The sequence below is a fragment of the Solanum tuberosum genome, unplaced genomic scaffold (genome assembly GCF_000226075.1).
Source record: "Solanum tuberosum cultivar DM 1-3 516 R44 unplaced genomic scaffold, SolTub_3.0 scf00047, whole genome shotgun sequence".
Taxonomy (NCBI): Eukaryota; Viridiplantae; Streptophyta; class Magnoliopsida; order Solanales; family Solanaceae; genus Solanum; species Solanum tuberosum.
The window spans coordinates 1,542,446-1,563,762 of record NW_006238973.1 but is presented as its reverse complement, the minus strand read 5'-3'; the positions used below and the strand labels follow the sequence as shown (position 1 = coordinate 1,563,762).

At 29.6% G+C, this 21,317-nt stretch overlaps 1 protein-coding gene and 2 long non-coding RNA genes across 4 annotated transcripts; 1 reads left to right on the top strand and 2 right to left on the bottom strand.

The window, feature by feature from the left end:
• Window positions 1-9,800: 9,800 nt before the first annotated feature.
• LOC102586685 (uncharacterized) lies at window positions 9,801-10,792 on the bottom strand. Its single transcript, XR_366991.2, has 2 exons — window positions 10,696-10,792; window positions 9,801-10,151 (listed from the first exon to the last, which is right to left on the bottom strand). It is a non-coding gene; the product is annotated as an uncharacterized lncRNA (long non-coding RNA).
• Window positions 10,793-13,110: 2,318 nt separating this feature from the next.
• On the bottom strand, window positions 13,111-14,135 carry LOC107059931 (uncharacterized). Its single transcript, XR_001473026.1, has 2 exons — window positions 14,039-14,135; window positions 13,111-13,462 (listed from the first exon to the last, which is right to left on the bottom strand). It is a non-coding gene; the product is annotated as an uncharacterized lncRNA (long non-coding RNA).
• A 1,295-nt stretch (window positions 14,136-15,430) lies between these two features.
• LOC102586121 (26S proteasome non-ATPase regulatory subunit 9) lies at window positions 15,431-19,857 on the top strand. 2 transcript variants are annotated; one of them, XM_006343584.1, is made up of 5 exons: window positions 15,431-15,695; window positions 16,883-16,943; window positions 17,923-18,024; window positions 19,167-19,512; window positions 19,643-19,857. In XM_006343584.1, exons 1-5 carry the CDS (start codon window positions 15,555-15,557, stop codon window positions 19,662-19,664), a joined length of 672 nt encoding a protein of 223 aa, XP_006343646.1. In that variant the 5' UTR covers window positions 15,431-15,554; the 3' UTR covers window positions 19,665-19,857. The 2 variants fall into 2 exon arrangements, with proteins under 2 accessions (XP_006343646.1, XP_006343645.1); XM_006343583.2 differs by having other exon boundaries at window positions 19,149-19,512.
• The last annotated feature ends 1,460 nt before the right edge of the window (window positions 19,858-21,317 follow it).

The following is a 21,317-nucleotide window of genomic DNA, read 5'->3' as shown; positions in this document are numbered from 1 at the left end:
AAAATTATCAACTAAAAAATATAGTGAGATTGAGTCTGATTGAGAATTTAAAAGAAAAAAAAATCCAAATTTCCATTGTCAAGTTAGAGAATGATGAGCACGGTTTATTATAATAGAATAATACTTATAATAAAATTATTATAATTAAAAAATAAATTATATTATGTTTTTCTTTTAGTTCATTTCGAAACATTAAAGAATGTTTCTTTCTTTTTTATCAATTTGTTAATTTAGCTTCCACATGACATGTTTAAGACCACAAGATTAAAAAGTATTTTGGTATATATATACATATTAGTTTAAGATGATAGAAAAAATAAAATTTTTTCATTAAGAAGAAGAAATACCTCTGAATTTCAAAAATGAAAAAAATAAAAGCTACACGTCCGATTTATAGGCCACTAATTAGCTTGAGCCACCATTGAATGATGATTTTCTATTTTCGCAGTTCTTTATTACCTTCTAGAAGAAAGATCTAAAATGAACACTGTTTTGTTTGTAGGACGCAATAACAGTATATCAAAAGAGAGCAAATGAGGCCCCACACAAATTCCTCTGTAAGAGGTAAGAGATAGTAAACAATAGAAGCATTTTATTAAGTCCTTGTGTTTTTTTCTGATAATATTTTCAATCTTTGTAAGATTTTTTCTGATAATATTTTCAATCTGGCCATCAGCTTTAAAAGGCAAAAATTTAACGATAGACGTATTTGATTGATAGGGACAATTGGAGTCCTACTTGGTGCAATCTCCGTGGATACATCAAAAGACACAATCACCGACATATGAAAATACCAAGAATTTTCTATTTTCACTATTGAGAAGAAGACACTAATCAGAAGAATGAGTTGCAAAAAGAAGATTGGAATACATTCTAGAGGAAAACGTCAATAATTTATGTTATGTTGACAAGCAACTAAACTATTTGTTTTAGATCTACATTTTAAAATTATCTTTAGCTATATTTTGATAATTTTCAATTATAAAACTTTGTATTGTTCGGCTACTATATTCGTATATTCAATCTATTCATAGTATATTCGTAATATGCATAAGTTGTAAATTACTCTCTGTCCCAAAAAAAAATATATTTCATTTTTCGAGAGTCAATTTACCTCATTTTCGAAACTTCTTCATACTATTATCAAATGAATGCATCTATCTCCACCGTATCAACTTATATACAGCATGTATCATATTATACACATTGATCATAATACTAATTAATCTAATACGTACCATAACTCAATTAGTATATAGCATCCTTTTTTTTTTATATGTTCGTCACCTTATATTTATAATTACCCATATATATATGGATTCACTTATATGATAATCTCCTTTGTGATCACGAATTAGGCTTCACGATAGCATAGGTTGACCGAGTCAACCTTTGCTATCAAGGTCTGGTCTCTCATGATCACGAGAGTCAACTTTCCTAGTCAACCCCAACTATTTTGTGATAGTGACTTTTGTTTCGTGATATATGGTACATATCTTTAAGTTTTAAAGTTTTTCGAAACATGTTTGAAGCCCACAAGATTCAACTCAAGGCATACTAACAAGCCATAAATTAAATGTTCATACCAACATTGATATAAACACTTTTGGAACATAATTTTGAGCGCAAACTAATATTTGAAATGAAGGGTCGAGTTGTTACAAATAGTATCCTATATGATATAAGTCGTTCACTTTTTAAAAGCATACAAATAATATATAGTTGCGTAGTTTCTTATTCTTCAGTACTATGTATTACTAGGTTTAGATGTAGTTTCATTTACTTTATATCTTGCTATTTTATTGTCATATTATTCTTACAATTTTGCTTCAGAAACATTTCGTTTAACCTGAGGATATATATAAGATCATCACATCTACTATTTTCTCCATATCTCACTTGTAAAATTCCACCAAATCGATGTGTCCTTATTGTACGTTGTACATAAAATTCATAGTAAAAGCTAAACAAAAAAAACATGCATAATGTAAATTCATCTTATTTATCGAAGAATACCTTGTTACTGGCTCCTAGTAATTTAGCTAGAGGAATCAAAAGATCCATTTCTATGAGACAAAAAAATAAATAAAAATACAACAAGAATAGAAACAAGTCAAACGATGATTTTGAAGATACCAAGAACGACATTCGTTTCCTATTTGGTGTTCGGTATCTCTATTGAAATTCGATTTAATTTAAATTTGAGCATTGCACAATTCATTTCTTGGGGCGGCGCTCCCAACAAAACTTTTTCCATTTCTAAGTACTCGAGCCCTCGATACCTCTGAGTAAGAGTGGAGGAATCTCAATCATCCCATCACAACCTGTATTGTATTTTTTTTCTTGAATATATTATTAATTCAGAATTTGACTTAATTAATTAATTAATTAAGAACCCAACTTCTATTCTCCCTATAAATATCTTAATTCATTCCACTTAATCATATAACTCTTTGTCACATTTGATATATAATTAAAAGAGAAATTTTAATATGGTTGGATATTATGTTTGCTTTACTAGGTTTCTGGTGATATTTTTTAGCCTAGTAATCCTCATTGCATCAACTGGTGAGTTTGAAAAAAAGGAAGCAATTTTACTTTATCCCCATAATTAATTTGATCCTTATTATGTGTTGCACTATAAAAGAAAATTGGAACTATCTACAGGACCCTCCGTAATGATCTGGGGAAGCAGTGGCGCGGACACAGGATACTCATGAAGGGGTGTGGTTGTAATAAGAAAATAAAAAAATAATTATGAGGCCAACAAGACTTGAACACACAACCCTAATAAACTTTGGCAACATACTAAACCTTCCACTTGTGTCAAGAAATGTCAATTCTTATATATATTAAGGGGTGTCGCTTGACACCCCTCGGCCAAGGGTGGGTCCTCCCCTGGGGGAGAATACATATAGTCTCACCATGATCCACACTATTTTTTTTAGCATTTAGGGGTCAATCGATATAGGAATTAGACGATTTTCTTAGTTTTTCGTAAATGTAAGGTCAATGAATTTTTTGGTAATATGATTTTCGGACACTTTTTTCCAAAATTTTTACATGACCCTCCGTAATGACCTAGAGGAACAATACATAAAGCCTCACCATGATCCACACCATTTTTTTAGCATTTAGGGGTCACTCAATAGGAATTAGGCGATTTTCTCAGTTTTTTCATATGTGTTAGTCAATAAATTTTTCGTTGATATGATTTTTGACCATTTTTGTTCAAATCTTTCCAAAACATATTTTCAACGATAATTATACTTTATCTTTTACCCTATTCAGATTCTACTTTTTACCCTATATGTCCATATTTAGTCACTCTTAGAAACTACTTCTTTTAAAAAAAACGTTATATATCACAATTTTTATGTCCAAACACCTACTTATAAGTTTTATTTTTATTTTTTATGCAGATGTTAATGGTATGAAGAATGGAATTTGCAAGAAATTTAGTGCAACATTTAGTGGACAATGTTATGAGTCTGCTCATTGCGAGGAAACATGTGTAAAGGAGGGATCTCCCTCTGGAGAATGTGAATGGAAAGGAGTTCATTGGGGATATGTTTGCATGTGTGAATATTTTTGTTGAAAAAAATACTATATAATATATGAAATCATCAAATAATAATGTTGATCAAAATCAATTATAATATATGTATAAAAAAACCTGTTTATTATTATTATTATTATTATAAAACAGGTGAATAATACTTTGTGTTTATTCATGATTAAAGAATAAAGGTTTATCTAATGTTGTGTGTGTATGTATACTCTATGTACTTTTCTTTTTAGACTGTTTTTAAAGAAAGTTAATATCGCTGGTAAGATTTAACAATTTTTTTAAACACTATAATACGATATTTATATTATATTATCTTACACGTAGTGTTTACGCTGATATTTTTGTAGAAGTTAGATTTTATGTTTCCCTCCTTTTTATATTTACCTTTTGGATTTAAATTTACAAGACGGGGTTCCATCCCAAACTTTCCGCCACCTTAAAGTCTCGCGACAACCCTTGTGAAGGTCATGAATGGATGAGATTTAATCAATATGATCTCGAAGCTTCTTTTGTAATTCTCAAAACTTCTTCGTAATGACTCTCTTACTTGCCTCATTTCACATGTTATTATAATTGTCATATGAAAAAATTAGTTAAGTTATATAATTACTATTCTAATAATTATATATCGTACCAATAAAACAATGATTTCCAAACAGACCCATAGTTCTCATCAAATGTCATTTTAAACCATAAACTTGTAATTTATTTAATCAATCAAAAGATCATCATTACTAGATGGACTTGAATCACCTTCTATTATTAGATGTGATGATTCAATCTGATCATAGATTAAAACTCATTGATAATATATATATATATATATATATATATAAACAATTATACATATATATAACTTAAATTCATATTTTATTGCATGAGTATTGGCAATAACAAGCAAATCCCAAAAGAAGTCCACCCCAATCACAATCTCCATTGGAATATCCCTCAGTAAAACATTTTGTGGCACAAAGTGCATCATCATAACATTGTCCACTATATGTAGAACTCAACTTTTGGCACCCCAAAATTGCACCCACAAAAGGAAAATGACCTGCAAAATTGAAGAAAAATAAAAATAAAAATTATTTTTTAATATTTTAGTAAATTAATAAATTAATAGATAATATACACATTTTTAAAAAAATTGAGTTTTAGATGAGACTGTCACACGGTTTGACAGATAAATTTTAGAGCCTATAGGAATTAGTATATTGGTTCCCAAGTCTCATCATCACATATTATTGAAAAATTAATTGCCTGATTTATTCAAATGACTCATTTTTTTTAGGTTACTATTTAGATTTTATCTCTATTTTTAAAAAGTTGTGCAAATATAGTTATAATTTAAAAATTACCTTTTCGGACAATTTAGAATCGAGCCTAATGTTTTCTCATATACTGGTCAACATAAGACTTTCGTTTTATAATAACTTACACAAATTTAGACCATAATTTAATGTTTTCTTATAAGATTTTCAGCTTGCTCAAAAAGAATCTTTAGACCAAGAACTAAAAGGTCTATAAGTTGCAAGAGAAATAAAAAGTAAGTCATTAACGAAATAGTTATTTCAAAAAGAAAAAAAGGCGAAAATTTCTGAAAGAATTTTCAAGTGTATACGGGCCATATACGGAAAAAAAATCTCAGACCCGCATGTATGTATGCCATTTTTACTGACTTGAGTACTTTTAGATAAGTTGATCACATAAACGTTACTGGAATGAAAAGATCAAATAATGGTAACAAAGATTTGCTTTCATTTTTTAAAACTCACCATTTGACACAATGAGTACACTGAAAAGTATGAGCAAAAACTTAGAGAAGCAAACTTGAGATTCACTCATAATTCAAATTTCTCCTTATATCAAATTGCAAAGAGTTTTATATGAATTGAATTTAATAAAAAGATACTTATAAGGAGAGAGAAAAAAAAGTTGGTTACTTAATTAATTCAAAGTAACTAGATTTAGTTGACTAAAGATATACAATGTTCTTGGTATCTTCAAAATCATCATTAAATTAATCGTTTGAGTTGTTTCCATCCTTGTTATGTTTGTCTCATAGTAGTATTGCAGGATTCTTGAACACTATGTTTGGATGGTTATTACGTATTGTTTCATAATTTATTTTATTATATATATCACATGCCTTTCAACTTAGTTTTAGTTGTTATCTATGCCCTCCAACTTTGAGTGTGCACAAATAGACATTAAAATTTGTATAAACAAGTAGACGCATGTCCTACATGTTAAAAAAATAGTTTCACTAAGTTTTAGCTCTGATATCGTGTGAAAATTTTAGAATATCCAATCCAAAATCTTAAGGATTAAGCCAATGGATGGAGTAGTTTGAGACCATTTAAATTCCTTTGAAAACCCTTACACGACTGATGAATGACAAAAATGTACGTAGTCTTTAGATGAGATTACTATACACTTTAATATGAATATCCACATGCTTAGTTCATTAAAATAAACAGACTCGCACACAAAGGACATATTGAGTAAATAAATATGGTATGATGATCTCTAATAACTTGAACTTTGAGATAATATAATCACACACCACAACATGCATGATGGGTTCAATTCGAGTCTCACCACCATTCATTATTAAAAAGAATTTTCAGATGCTTGACTTAAATGCAAATTAAAAGAATCAGACTCTCACGTGAAAGGACTTACTGAAGGCATAATTAAAAGTATGATCTCTTCAACAATTAAACTCTAAGATCATGAGATAGTCATGTTAAGTAGGTAGAATGAGGAAAATTAGACTTAAAATCCTTTCCTCATGAGCTAACTTTTGAAATTGAGTTAGAACCGATTTTTTTTTTTTTTTTTTTTTTTTTTTTTTTTTTACGGATTACACACTTCAACAAATAGCAAAACTACAAAGTAGATGAAAGATGTATCTTATACATTGAATTATTTATTTTCAATATCATACAATAGAAGTAACATCAAGAACACTTATTCACTTATACAACACTCTCTCTTTTCTTAATTATTTTGCACTCAATTAGAACATTATTTATTCATCTCAATTATAACTCTCTTATCTTATTATATTTTATATTTATAAAACAAGACTAAGCTTTTATATTTTCTTATATGTATGCATTTTGATAATGATCTCAATTTCACTCAACATAAATATTCACACATACAAACAAATCCCCAATGAATTCCTTTCCACTCACACTCTCCTGTTGAACTTCCTTCTTTAATGCATGTTTCCTCACAATGAGATGACTCATAGCATTGCCCACTAAATGTTGAACTAAATTGCTTGCAAATTCCATCCTTCACACCTTTAATATCTACATCCACATAAAAAAAAAAGGAAGAGCAAAAGAGTAGAATGAAATTTATTACTTCGTCCGTCTCAATTTATATCATATTATTTGAATAAATACAAAATTTAAGAAAGAAACAAAGGCGTTTGAAAACATGTGGTTCACACTAGAGTATTTTAAAGTTTGTAGAAATAAGTTTAAATTTCATTACCAGGAAATTGCTAATTTTCGATAGATGTCTCTATGGAATTTAGTGAGATTCTCGATAAAATTTTTGTTGAAAATATTATTGATGAACCGAATTCTGATGAATTATGTAGGAGATAACAATTTTCTGGTAGTATAACTTTAGATGAGATATTGATCACACAATTCAACATATTATAAAAGTAGACAAAGAATAATTTTTTCAAATCTCATCGCTACAAATTATTAAAAAGAATTTTTCAAATGTATATGAAAAAACATGTTGTAGACCTAACATAAATAATAAACATACAGATCTTTAACAATTTATGCATTTAGATGAAACATTTGCTCCAAATTTATTTTATTCTTAACTCACCATTTGACACAAGGAGGAGTACACAAAAAAGTATAACTAGAAACCTAGAGAAGCAAATATGAAATTTAGCCATATTCAAACTTCTTCTTAATTATATCTAATTAAATAGCAAAGAGTTGTATGAAAATTGGAATAAAATGGCAGATATTTATAGGAATTGATTGGATTCTTAATCAATTCAAAATTAGAATTAATTAAATTGTTGATTCTAGAAGCAACATTCTTGGAATCATAATTCCAAATCAGCATGAAAAACATCGAAAAACAAATTGTTTGAACTGTTTTCGTCTTTGTTTTATTAATTTGTAATTTTCTGTCTCATAATAATGAAATATTAATCTTGATTCCTTTAAGCAACAAGAATCCAATAAGCTATTTTTTAGATATTTATATTTTAAATTTAAATTATATATGTTGGATGTGTAAATAATTTTTTATACGGCTATCGATTATGAATTTTAACAAGTGATAGCTTAGTTAATTATTATTTTTATCATATTACCAATTAATTTTTTTTTAAATCTTATTGTGTTAATACTTTTTACACGATCACTATTGTAATTTTAGTGCTTATAATCGACCTATATCTTAAAAGAGATGAATCCAAACTAAGATTTTTTTTTTATAGAACTATCAATAAATTTTAACATGTTATATCATGTTAGTTAATTATCATTTTTATCCAATTATTGCTTCGTATTTATCAAGAATTTTATCTATAATTACCTTATGATCTTATCGTGTGCATTATTTTTTATATTGTCGATGCATAATTTGAACTCTTATATTTGACCTATATTTTACAAGAAATTACGCAGGTTTTTTTTTTTTAATTGTTTTTCTTTTGGACTTTTATGTATGTTGGAATTGATAATTTACAAAACTAAATCGAGGTAAATATTGGTATATAGTGAATATAACAACCAATACTAACAAAAAGAAAAGTTAAGTGATTAAGAAAAAGTTGAACAAAAAAAATAAAAAAGTGTCATGAGTTTATCTCTTATTTATCAAAGTAAATTTATTGTCTTCATTGGTGATTTTGAAGATACCAAGAATTAATGTTGCTTCTTGAATAAACTAATTAATTTTATAACATAGGATCAATTATTGATATCCAAATTTATGTACTGTCCCTATAAATATATGTTGTTAGTGTAGGTTAGTATATACCTAATTCTTATAACAAATTAAACTTCTTGTTAATTATTTCATATAGAAAAAAGAAATCAAAATTGAAAATGGCTGAATGTTATGTTTGTTATTCTAGGTTTCTTGTGATACTTCTTTGCTTGTTCCTCATTGCTTCAAATGGTGAGTAATGAAAAAGATTTAAATTTAAACATGTACGGATAGTTTAAAGATTTTTTATATTATTATAACAATTTAACTTGTTATTACAAATAATTGCATATTTTTCTTATTATCGTGTTAGGTACATTGACATGCATAATAATTTGTCGTAGTAGATAAACTTAATTTGATAATTATCTATATATTATCGAAAGAGAATAATAAAATAAGCTCGAGTTAAAGCATGAACAAAAAAGAGGGAAAAAAAATAGAAAAAGAAAGAGGAAAGGCTATTAAAAAAAGTCATTAATAAGGTAGAATGATTGTTTGTTGACAACATTAGCTTTATAATGTGATGAGTAGTCAGTTCTTTTTGCATTCACCTAATCGAGCATAGTTAGAAATTCAAAATATAAATATTCTCTATCCTCTTGTCATGTCACTCGTTTGCTGTAAATTGACATACATGAGTTTTGTTCAAGCGTAGTTAATCAGTTTCGTGATTTATTTATTTTTTATATTATTATTGTTATTGTCATTTGCAGAAATTGAAGTTGTGGATGGTGCTAGTGCTGGTTTTTGTGACAAATGGAGTAAAAACTTTAAGGGGCAATGTTATAATGGTTACCATTGTGATAATGTATGTACAAATGAGGGGTATATTTTTGGAGGAGAATGTTTGTGGGAAGGCATTTTTAAGGGAATGGCTTGTATGTGTATCTATAGTTGTTGAATCAAAATTCATCATCAAGTCAAATATAATTAAGCGTAAAAAATTATTTGTATTTGATGTTTATATAAAATTTAGCATTTTATATGTAAATATCGATTACAAATAAGTTTGACTATAAGAAAATTGTTTTTGATTTGATATCACTTTATATGTACTGATCATCATTTGTGAAACAAAATTGAAAAGATCAATAATTATAAATATGTACTCATCATATATATAAGATGAGTTTGGATTAGTAAGTAATATATAAGGTATTCTAATAATATAGATTTAATTCATAAAAGTTGATCTTGACGGTCCCAAACATATACAGAAACATATATAATTGCCAAGATACATATTAATACCATATCTTTCATATATAAAACATCAAGTTACAAACATTTTGACCATAAATAATTTATGATCATCATTCCTGCGATATCAAACATATAATCGCAGACATTTATTCAATCATACATTATATAAGACACATTGTGCCATAAGTAAAGTCTTATGGCCAAATATTGTGCTTCATTAATTTATTTTTTCAACATTTATAATAGCAGTAACAATATCCCTTGTAACAATCTCCATAATCTTCATGATCCTTATTTTTGCACCAATTGTCACATTTTTTTTCAAAACATTTCCCATTCCACCCTTTACTAGGCTTTCTACAGTATTTTGCTTCTGTTATCTGCATCTCTGCATTAAAAATCATAGGACAAAAAAATAAATCTTAGGAAATAATAAAAATTATAAATTAAAACATGTCATTTCATGGTTTTTATTACTTTTTTAAGTCTCAATTTATGTGACAAGTTTTTGCTTCCGAAAAGTTAATTTGATTAATTATTCTTAAAGCTATATTGGATTAGATGAGCTAGTCAATGATTTTAAAATAGAAAAAAGATAATGGTCAAAAACACACTTGAATATCACTTTTCGCGAGTTTTATACGTTAACTATCAGTTGTTTCCTTTTCCTACTTGAACTATCACTATCTATGTATTGAAATACACCTAGTTGAGTATATATGATGATAGTTCAGGTAGGAAAAGGAAAACAATTGGTAATTATAGTGTGAAACTAAGAAAAAGAAGTCAATTCAAATATGCTTTTCATAAATTGAGATGTGAAACTAGCGAAAAATTAAAACTCACAATGAACTTATAAACCCAAAAAAATTGAACTTATAGTGTTTCAAAAAAGTAATAAAAAATGAGAAAAACATTTGAGAATTACTCACCAGAAGCAAACATGAGAAAAAAGCAAAAGAGTAGAGCACAGAAAGTGATTTTGCTAGCCATTTTTCTAATTAAGATATACTTTGAAATACTTTAATTTTGTGTGAAACTTAGGATATCAAAGGATGTATTTATAGTGATCCAAGAATAATATTTTTTTTCCTAAATTAGGTATAAATTAACCTCAAATACAAGATAAGGAAAATGTCAAAGAAATCAACTAGATTTTACTTTTATGGTTTCATTTCCGGTGTTCAACATCTATACTAAAGTCCTGATTAATCTGACTCGCTCGTATAAGATCAATTTAGGAGAGAAACGCTCCTTACTAGGTTTCTTTCTTAACCAAAAGTCGAAATTGAGACCTCTAGTTAAACGTCGAGAAATCCTATTCATCTCATCGTAACCCTCGATGATTAAAAATATCAACTAGATAAACATTGAAAGAAAAAAGAAGGGAGGAATACTTAGTCTTTGATAAACTTTTGAAGTAATCAAAGTTTTAATTTTCTTCATCCATCATCATGAAAGTAACAATATTCCTACAACTGTAAATAAATAAAAAATTACTTGGAAATCGTACAATTCAAAGGGTACTTATTCAAAGGTAGATATATAATAATTATTTTTAAAAATATTATGGTTAATTTGAAAATATAACAGGAAGACTAATAATAGTCATTATAAAATCATAGTCAAGCTAATTAAAATGATAGTATAACTGTATTAAATACTTGGACTGCAAGTCAACATTTTTATCAAATCACCGTTTCATATTTATCAAGAATTTTATCCATAATTACCTTACGATCTTACAGTGTGAATTAATTTATATATTTTCAATGCATGAACTCTTATATTTAACCTATATTTTACAAGAAATTACGCATGTTTTTTGTTTGTTTATGTTTTGCTTTTTAACTTTTATGTATGTTGGAATTGATAATTTACAAAATCAAATCGAGGTAAATATTGGAATATAGTGAATATAACAACCTATACTAACAAAAAGAAGAGTCATGTGATTAAGAAAAAGTTGAACAAGAAAAAATAAAAAATGTCATGAGTTTATCTCTTAATTATCAAAGTAAATTTGTTGTCATCATTGGTGATTTTGAAGATACCAAGAATTAATGTTGCTTCTTGAATAAACTAATTAATTTTATAACATAGTATCAATTATTGCTACCCAAATTTATGTATTGTCCCTATATATATATATATATATATGTTGTTAGTGTAGGTTAATATATACCTAATTCTTATAACAAATTAAACTTCTTGTTAATTATTTCATATAGAAAAAAGAAATCAAAATTGAAAATGGCTGAATATTATGTTTGTTATTCTAGGTTTCTTGTGATACTTCTTTGCTTGCTCCTCATTGCTTCAAATGGTGAGTAATGAAAAAGATTTAAGTTTAACTATATACCGATAGTTTAAAGGATTTTTATATTATTATTGCAATTTAATTTGTTATAATAAATAATTACATATTTTTTCTTATTATCGTGTCAGATATATTGACATGCATAATAATTCATTGTAGTAGATAAACTTAATCTAATAATTATCTATATATTGTTGATGGAAAATAATAAAATAAGCCCGAGTTAAAGCACAAACAAAAAAGAAAGGTGAAAAATAGAAAAGAAAAAGGGAAGACTATGATTGTTTGTTGACAACATCAACTTTATGATGTGATGAGTAGTTGATTCTTATTGCATTTGTCTACTCGAGCATAGTTTTAAATTCAATATACATATTCTCTATCCTCTTGTCATGTCACTCCTTTGCTGTAAATTGATATGAGTTTTGGTCGAGCGTAGTTAATCAGCTTCGTAATTTATTTATTTTTTATATTATTATTATTTTATTGTTATTCTTATTATTATTTGCAGAAATTGAAGTTGTGGATGGTGCTAGTGCTGGTTTTTGTGACAAATGGAGTAAAAACTTTAAGGGGCAATGTTATAATGGTTACCATTGTGATAATGTATGTACAAATGAGGGGTATATTTTTGGAGGAGAATGTTTGTGGGAAGGCATTTTTAAGGGAATGGCTTGTATGTGTATCTATAGTTGTTTGAATCAAAAATCATCATCAAGTCAAATATAATTGAGCGTAAAAATTTATTTGTATTTGATGTTTATATAAAATTTAGCATTTTATATGTAAATATCGATTACAAATAAATTTGACTATAAGAAAATTGTTTTTGATTTGATATCACTTTATATGTACTGATTATCATTTGTGAAATAAAATTGAAAAAATCAATAATTATAAATATGTACTCATCATATATATAAGATGAATTTGGATTAGTAAGTAATATATAAGGTATTCTAATAATATAGATTTAATTCATAAAAGTTGATCTTGATGGTCCCAAACATATATAATTGCCAAGACACATATTAATACCATATCTTTCATATATAAAACATCAAGTTGCAAACATTTAGACCATAAATAATTTATGACCATTATTCCTGCAATATTAAACATGTAATTGCAGACATTTATTCAATCATACATTATTTAAGACACATTGTGCCATAAGTAAAGTCTTATGGCCAAAATATTGTGCTTCATTGATTTAGTTTTTCAACATTTATAATAGCAGTAACAATATCCCTTGTAACAATCTCCATAATCTTCATGATCCTTATTTTTGCACCAATTGTCACATTTTTTTTCAAAACATTTCCCATTCCACCCTTTACTAGGCTTTCTACAGTATTTTGCTTCTGTTATCTGCATCTCTGCGTTAAAAATCATAGGATAAAAAATATAAATATTAGGAAATAATAATAATAAAAAAAATTAAAACATGTCATTTCATGGTTTTTATTACTTCTTTAAGTCTCAATTTATGTGACAGTTTATTGCTTCTGAAAAGTTAATTTGATTAATTTTTAAAGCTATATTGGATTAGATGAGCTAGTCAATGATTTTAAAATAGAAAAAAGATAATGGTCAAAAACACACTTAAATATCATTTTTCACAGGTTTCATACGTTAACTATATCAGTTGTTTCCTTTTCCTACTTGAACTATCACTGTCTATGTATTGAAATACACCTAGTTGAGTATATGATGATAGTCCAGGTAGAAAAAAGGAAAACGGCTGATGATATTTATGGTGTGAAACTAGCAAAAAAGTGACAATATTCAAATATGCTTTTGATCATAAATTGAGATGTGAAACTAGCGAAAAAATACTAACTCAAAATGAACTTATAAACCCAAAAGAATTGAACTTAAAGTGATTTGTTTGTTCTATGGAATAGAACAAAAAAAGTAACAAAAAATGAGAAAAATATTTGAGAATTACTCACCAGAAGCAAACATGAGAAAAAAGCAAAAGAGTAGAGCACAGAAAGTGATTTTGCTAGCCATTTTTCTAATTAAGATATACTTTGAAATACTTTAATTTTGTGTGAAACTTAGGATATCAAAGGTTGTATTTATAGTGATCCAAGAATAATATTTTAAAACATTTTTTCCTAAATTAGGTATAAATTAACCTCAAATACAAGATAAGGAAAATGTCAAAGAATTCAACTAGATTTTACTTTTATGGTTTCTTTCTGGATCCTCGACATCTATATTAAAGTCCTGATTAATCTGAATTTACATCGTATAAGATCAATTTAAGAGAGAAACGCTTCCTACCAGGGTTTCTTTCATAACCAAAAGTCGAAATCGAGACCTCTAGTTAAACATTGAGGAATTCTATTCATCTCATCGTAATCCTTGATGGTTAAAATTTTGATAAACATTGAAAGAAAAAAGAAGAGAGGAATACTTAGTCTTTGATAAACTTTTGAAGTAATCAAAGTTTTAATTTTCTTCATCCATCATCATGAAAGTAACAATATTCCTACTACTGTAAATAAAGTCTTAAGAAAAAAAAAATTACTTGGAAATCGTACAATTCAAAGGTAGATATATAATAATTATTTTTAAAAATATTATGGTTAATTTGAAAATATAACAGGAAGACTAATAATAGTCATTATAAAATCATAGTCAAGCTAATTAAAATTGGTAGTATAACTGTATTAAATACTTGGACGGCGAGTCGACATGTGTTAAATAACTATGTTTCAATTTCAAATTTAAATTCCGATAATATATATGAATTATTAAAGTATTTCATCACTTAATTAATGAAGATCAAATAATCAATCAACTTCATTGATATATTTGTCTCATGTATATTTTCTTCTTATCTATTTTAGTCTTGATAAACAGATTTATCTAATAACTGTTACAGGTGAAGGTTGACATATATCTCATAAAATTAGTTGATATGCACGAAAATTGACTTAGACACTATAATTATTCAAAAAAAGAAGAAGCTTATTATAAAAATATTTTAATTTGGAGCTTCATTAAATTTCATGAGATTTAAGATATGTACAAATAAATTCGAACACCACCAACAAAGAACTTTTAAAAAAAAATCATTTAACATTTTCAAGCAAGATGCACGTATTGGTAAGATTTATGTATGTCGAGTCCTGAATATGAAAAAATCCTTGAAAGATAACACCTTCTTCCGAATGGGATTCAATACGGTACGAATCTGAAATAGTTGAACTACAATGCACGTCCGGACAGCAGATATGGAAGCCAAATAAAATAAAATTTACATCTGGACTAAATTGTACTTTTTGAAACAATGCAGGACCTTTCTGCAATTTATTCTTCCTTCACCCTCACCAATTCGATTCCATTGCCACTATTCTACCTTTTTTTTAAGCATAAACCCTAGTTGAATTTGTGAAGAAAATTTGAGAAAAAATCAAATTTTGAGCAAATCCCAGATTACAAGATTTGAAAAAAAAGATGGTGGGTACAAATTTGAAAGCAGAAACTATGAAGTTAATGGATGAAAGAACCAATACTGAAACTGAAATGGATGTTATTATTCAGCGCCTTTGCCAACCTGGTGGCCCTGGACTTTCAGGAAACCTTGTTGATTCTGAGGTGATTCTTTTACTTTTTTGTTTTCTGGGTGTTTTTATTTTTATGTGATTTTAGATTTTGTGTTTAATTTTTTGGATTTTAGAGTACTTTTATGTTGATGGGGTAGTTATGGAGGAACGATAAAGTTGTCTCTGTGTGATGTATAGGTTATGGGTTCGAGTGGTGGGGTAAATGGTCTACATAACATCTGTTGAGGTGTTGTTGGCCCTTTCTTGAATCCTGTGTGAACATGGGATGCTTTGTGCATCGGGCTGTTCCTGAGTGTTCTTGTGTTGAGTGGGAGTATAGAGCAATGATAAAGTTGTATTTGTGTGATGTATAGCTTATGGGTTTGAGCTGTGGAGTTAGCTAAATTATGCAAGTGTATGGGTAAACTGGCTACATTATTCCCCTTGGGGTGTGGCTGGTTGTTCCTGGAACCTCCTGTGGATGCAGGATGCCTCGTGCTGTGTAGTCAGTCTAATTGATGTTAAAGGGGAGGCTTGGATCAACTGTAAAGTTGTCTCCTTGTGACATATATGTTATGGGTTCGAGCTGGGGAGTTAGACAACTTATGTAAGCGTATGGGTAGACTGACTATATTACTTCCCTTGGGGTGTGGCTGGTCCTTTCCTGAAACCCCCGTGAACTCAAGATGCTTCGTGTTGTGTAGTCAGTCTAACTGACGTAAAGTTGTCTCCATGTGACCTATAGGTTACGGGTTTGAGCTGTGTAGTCGATCTAACTGATGCAAGGATATGGGTAGACTGACCAAATTATGCCCCTTGGGGTGTGGCTGGTCCTTACCTGAACTCTCCATGAACGTTGGATGCTTCGTGCTGTATATAAGTGTAACTGAGGTTGAAGGGGAGTCATGGATCAACTGTAAAGTTATCTCCGTGTGACCTATAAGTTACGGGTTTGAGCTGTGTAGTCGGTCTAACTGATGCAAGGATATTGGTGGACTGCCCAAATTACGCCCCTTGGGGTGTGGCTGGTTCTTCTCCGAACCCCGTGTGAAAGCCTGATGCTTCATGCATCGGGCTGCCCCTGTGCTCTTAGGTTTATTTTATTTATGTTGAAAGGAACTTTATCGATTTGAGATTTTTTTCTCATTTGAGTGGTTGATTTTTTCTTTTTTTCCTTTTGGGTTTGTGATTTGATGTGTCTTTTGATTATAAAGACTGAAACTTTGAAGCTAATTGCAGGGGTTCCCAAGAACTGATATTGATATTCCCACTGTGCGTGCTGACCGGCGTAGGCTAGCTGGTAATGCTCATAAATGTCTGTTTTATTAGTTGTTTCTGAATTTTAGACTTGTTGGGGTTTGTGATATAAGCATCTGTCTGTTTTTCTCTGAAGCTTTAGTCAATGAAGTTACTTTGGACTTGATTCTGATGTCATAACTTAGTGGAAGTTCTGACTGATATCCCTGCAGTATGTTTTGAGGAAGTACTATTTTGTTTATAGCTGTGGTGATTGGGACCAGCTTGAATGAACCTCAACTAATCCAGTGGGTACCTTCTGCCTTTGACCAGCAGAGGTATCCTGGTAAATTTGTCCTCCAAAACTTTGGATGATAGAAAAGAATCACCCTGTTGGGATTTGAACCTTGGTCTCCTATGATTATTATACCACCTCATCAACCCCTAGACCACGACCTTATGTTCAGGAAGTATAATTTAAACTAAAGTTGTGAACTCTCGATTTTACTGTCCCAAGTCTTGGTTCTGTGCCTCCAAAACATGCTTACTTAGTGTAAGGAAGTAGAGAAATGAACATGTTAATATTCAGAAATAAAGTGCTCACGGTAGATGTTAAGATTCTTTGCTTTTAACTGGGGAAAGAGACATTTTTTTATATTGAGTTGACAAGTCAGGTAATTGTGTGAATACGTTAAGTATAGGGAAATTATTTTGTACCCGGAAGTTGTAGGTGTTTTTGTAGGTACCAAAAATTAGCATTTGAGTTTTCTAACTGAACGTGAGGTGTTTACTTGTTATCTATAGATAAATCATCCTAACGCAGAGATTGAGGAAGAATTGGTGCTGTTTATTTTTAATAGTTTTTATTCCAGAGCATGCGATGTTATGCACATCGTTTGCTGCAACATCAGAAATTCACCTTCTGTATTCTGTAATGTTGTATACTTTGTTGTTATTGTTTCCAGAACAACTCATGTTTCAGCAGCAATATAGTAAATTATATCTGCTCTTCTCTAAAACCACATTGTGTTTCCACACTGCAGAGCTGCGTAATGATCACAAGATTATAACAGAAAAAATAGACCAAAATATTCAAGTTCTGCATTCGGCACGGCTTGCTTCTACACCTTCTGTCAAAGATTCAGGTACATGACATTGGTGGATCACATCAAATCACTTTTTGATAAGAACATTCTCATTCTGTGCTACTTAAAAGGATCTATAGTTTTGTCTGAGAAGGTCGGTAAATTTTTATCAGCAAGTGGGAGGGACAGGTGCATGAGCAATAGTAATACTTTTCCTTATGCATCAGTTGGTTTTAGTAGAGCTGACTTCGTTGGTACATGTGCTGATCAACCATCTGATTTACATGTTTCATGTTTAACCATCATCTTTGCTTATCCAACTGAAATATCATATCTTCTGTGTATGCTTCTGCATCAACTCCTGTGTTTGCTTGTAAATTCTCATTCCATCCTGCTATTTGGTTTACGGAGAAGGACCAAAATGTCTCTAACCTATTCAATTTTGTCTAAAAAATTTACCCTATCAATTAAAGTGCCTCTTAACATATTGAATTTCGCTAAAAAATACCCTCCTCTCACCTATTGAACCAAAAATAACGCTGAGCCTTTTTTGGTCCAATAGATGGAAGGAGGATATTTTTTAGCCAAATTCAATAGGTTAGGGCATTTTTGAGCCAAAAAATAACAATGAGGGCATTTTTGATCCAACAGGGGGAAGAAGTTTTTTTCCAGCCAAATTCAATAGGTTAAGGGTATTAGTTGCTCAAGTTATACTACTTCCGAATTCTTACTTAAACATTCATGTGCATCACTACACATAAGTGTACTGGTACGTTGAACCATTTTCTAGAAGTTGAAGTTGTAGTTGATGTAGGATATTGATCTTCTTGTCTCGTATTGGTATAAGCTATTCCAAAGTTCACTGAAAATTGCTACTCCATCAGTTTCATGGTATGTTTCAGTCTTTCCCTTTTAGTCTCTTTAAAAAGAATGGCATTTTTCTATATTTGAGAACTCTGTAACTTGAAAATTTACTCGTAATAACATGCATGTGTAGCCATAGAAATGCCATGATTAAGACCGCAAGTTCTAAGGGTACTTTAGGTATGTGCCTAAAGTCGTTCTTTCTATCCTATGCTCCGTAGAATCAAACACCTTCGTATAAAATGAAACGTAGCGAGTGTACAGTTAATGGAGCATTTTCTTGTGGGAGGTCCTGACAATATATCCTTTTTCTTTCTAAGATGCTGCTGCTGGTTTAGGTGTTCAAGGATCTGCTGTCAATAGTGGTTCCTCATCATTTCCGGGCAATTACTCTGTGACAGCTGCTACAAGTGCCGCCATGGACATAGATGTAGTTTTCAGCAGACCCTTTGCAGTGATTGATGAAATAACCGAGGCATCTCCAGCTGCAGAGGACGGTTTACAACTTGGAGATCAGGTTGTGAGATTTGGGAATGTCCAGTCAGGTGAGAATCTGTTACAACGACTTGCTGCTGAAGCACAGTCAAACCAGGGTTGTGCAGTTACCATGACAGTTCTGAGGCAAGGTGCTATGACTAACGTACAAGTGACACCACGAGTGTGGCAGGGTCGCGGCCTGCTTGGGTATGTTTATCTTTCCTTGTTAATCCATGAACAGAACATTCCCTTATTGCTTTATTTTCTTTCCCTCATTTGTATCGTATCATCTTAACTTACATAATGTCATTAACTTGTAATCCGTTAACATCTGCAGATGCAATTTTCGGATCTTATGATGAGTTTGTCAATGGTATGTCACAAAAGAGTTGATATGAAGGAAGGATTCATCCGCGTCTTCTTAAACCTCATGTATTTTCTGTTGTTCTTATATTGAACGAACACAACATGTTTTCTGGATTCATCGATCGCAATCAAATGGATGTTTTGTATTTTCCCTCATTTAGTTGCTTCATATGAGTTCCTTTATCACCTTTTGTGTTCTCTGTCTAAGCCAACTTCTAAAGTTGATTGCTTTGCTAAAGAGTTGTGGATTGAGTTATGACCCATTATTTAGTCGATTTTTATCTAATCTATTTCAGCTCAAGTGATTTTTGGGTGAGTTAATGAACCTGAATATTTATTAACTCAGTTCATTTTAATCTGTTCAAATTTTATTCAATCTGTCTATTTGACACCTAATTTCAACAATCTTTTTTTCTTCTTTACTAAATTTAGGAAATGAAGTTTGAAGATTAAGTTTTTGGTTAATGATTTTTTTTAAAAAAACTTTATTAATGTTTGAAAAGGAAAGTAGTATGTTATGGGAGATTAATTAGTTTTTTTTTTTTAAAAAAAAAGAGAATATTTGAAGTTAATTGAATAGAAGTTCGAGTTATGTTTGAATATGAAAATAGAGTTGAGTTGATGATATTTTTATAATTTTGTTGATTAGGTGCACACTAAACTTATTGCACTTTTGAAGGTAGTGAGTTTAGAATTATATATTTGTTGAAATTATTAATAATTTTTTGAATTATTCAAAAATTAAGAGATAAGATGGAAATTAGCACCTTAATTAATATTGTTGACAATGACTGTCACTTTCTATTTTCCATCATGTTATTATTATAAAGATGCAAACAAGAAATAATGGATACCAACACGAAATTAAGCATAGTTATTATAATTAGATTTTTTTTTTTATATTGAGGTTAGGTTAAATTCATATTCGTACTGGGAAGTCTTGGAGGGTAATGATTATGTACCTAGTAGGGTTTGAATATGAGAAATCTAATTGAGAATTAAAAGTACTTACGACTCCATCACAATTCGGATTATAGTAATCTCTATCATCATAGAGTATAAATAGGAGAAAAATTGTTGGATTAGAATCATGATTAGACACACAAGTTAAAGAAGAAAACACTGGTGGACTTGGATTGGAAATAATTCTTAATCAGAGATTTTAGATTTGAGTTCGGAAAATGAAATCACATTTGACAGAAAATAGTTTATCCTAAGATAATTTTTTGAAAAACAGAGGACAACTATAGAGTAGTGTGAGAGATTGGCTACAAATGGATTCAGTAGAAATAAAGATAGACCGAAGAAGTATCGAGAGATGTGATTAAACATGATATGACACACTTATAGCTTACTGAGGACATGACCTAAGATAGAAAATATGGAGGACACAAATTAGGATAGATGGTTAGTAAGTAGGAGTGCATCTATATTAATTACCCAAATAAAATTTGAACCTAACCCAAACAAGAGGGACCATTTTGTTATTTTCTACAGATCTCTTTCCCATTACCACATTCAAAATCAAATCTTTTCATGTTCTCATGTTTTCTTTCCCCTCTAAACTTTACTTTAAAAATGTAGTAGTTGAAGTAGAGTTAAAACCAAGAAAAGAAAAAAAATAAAATGAAAAACATGATTAATAA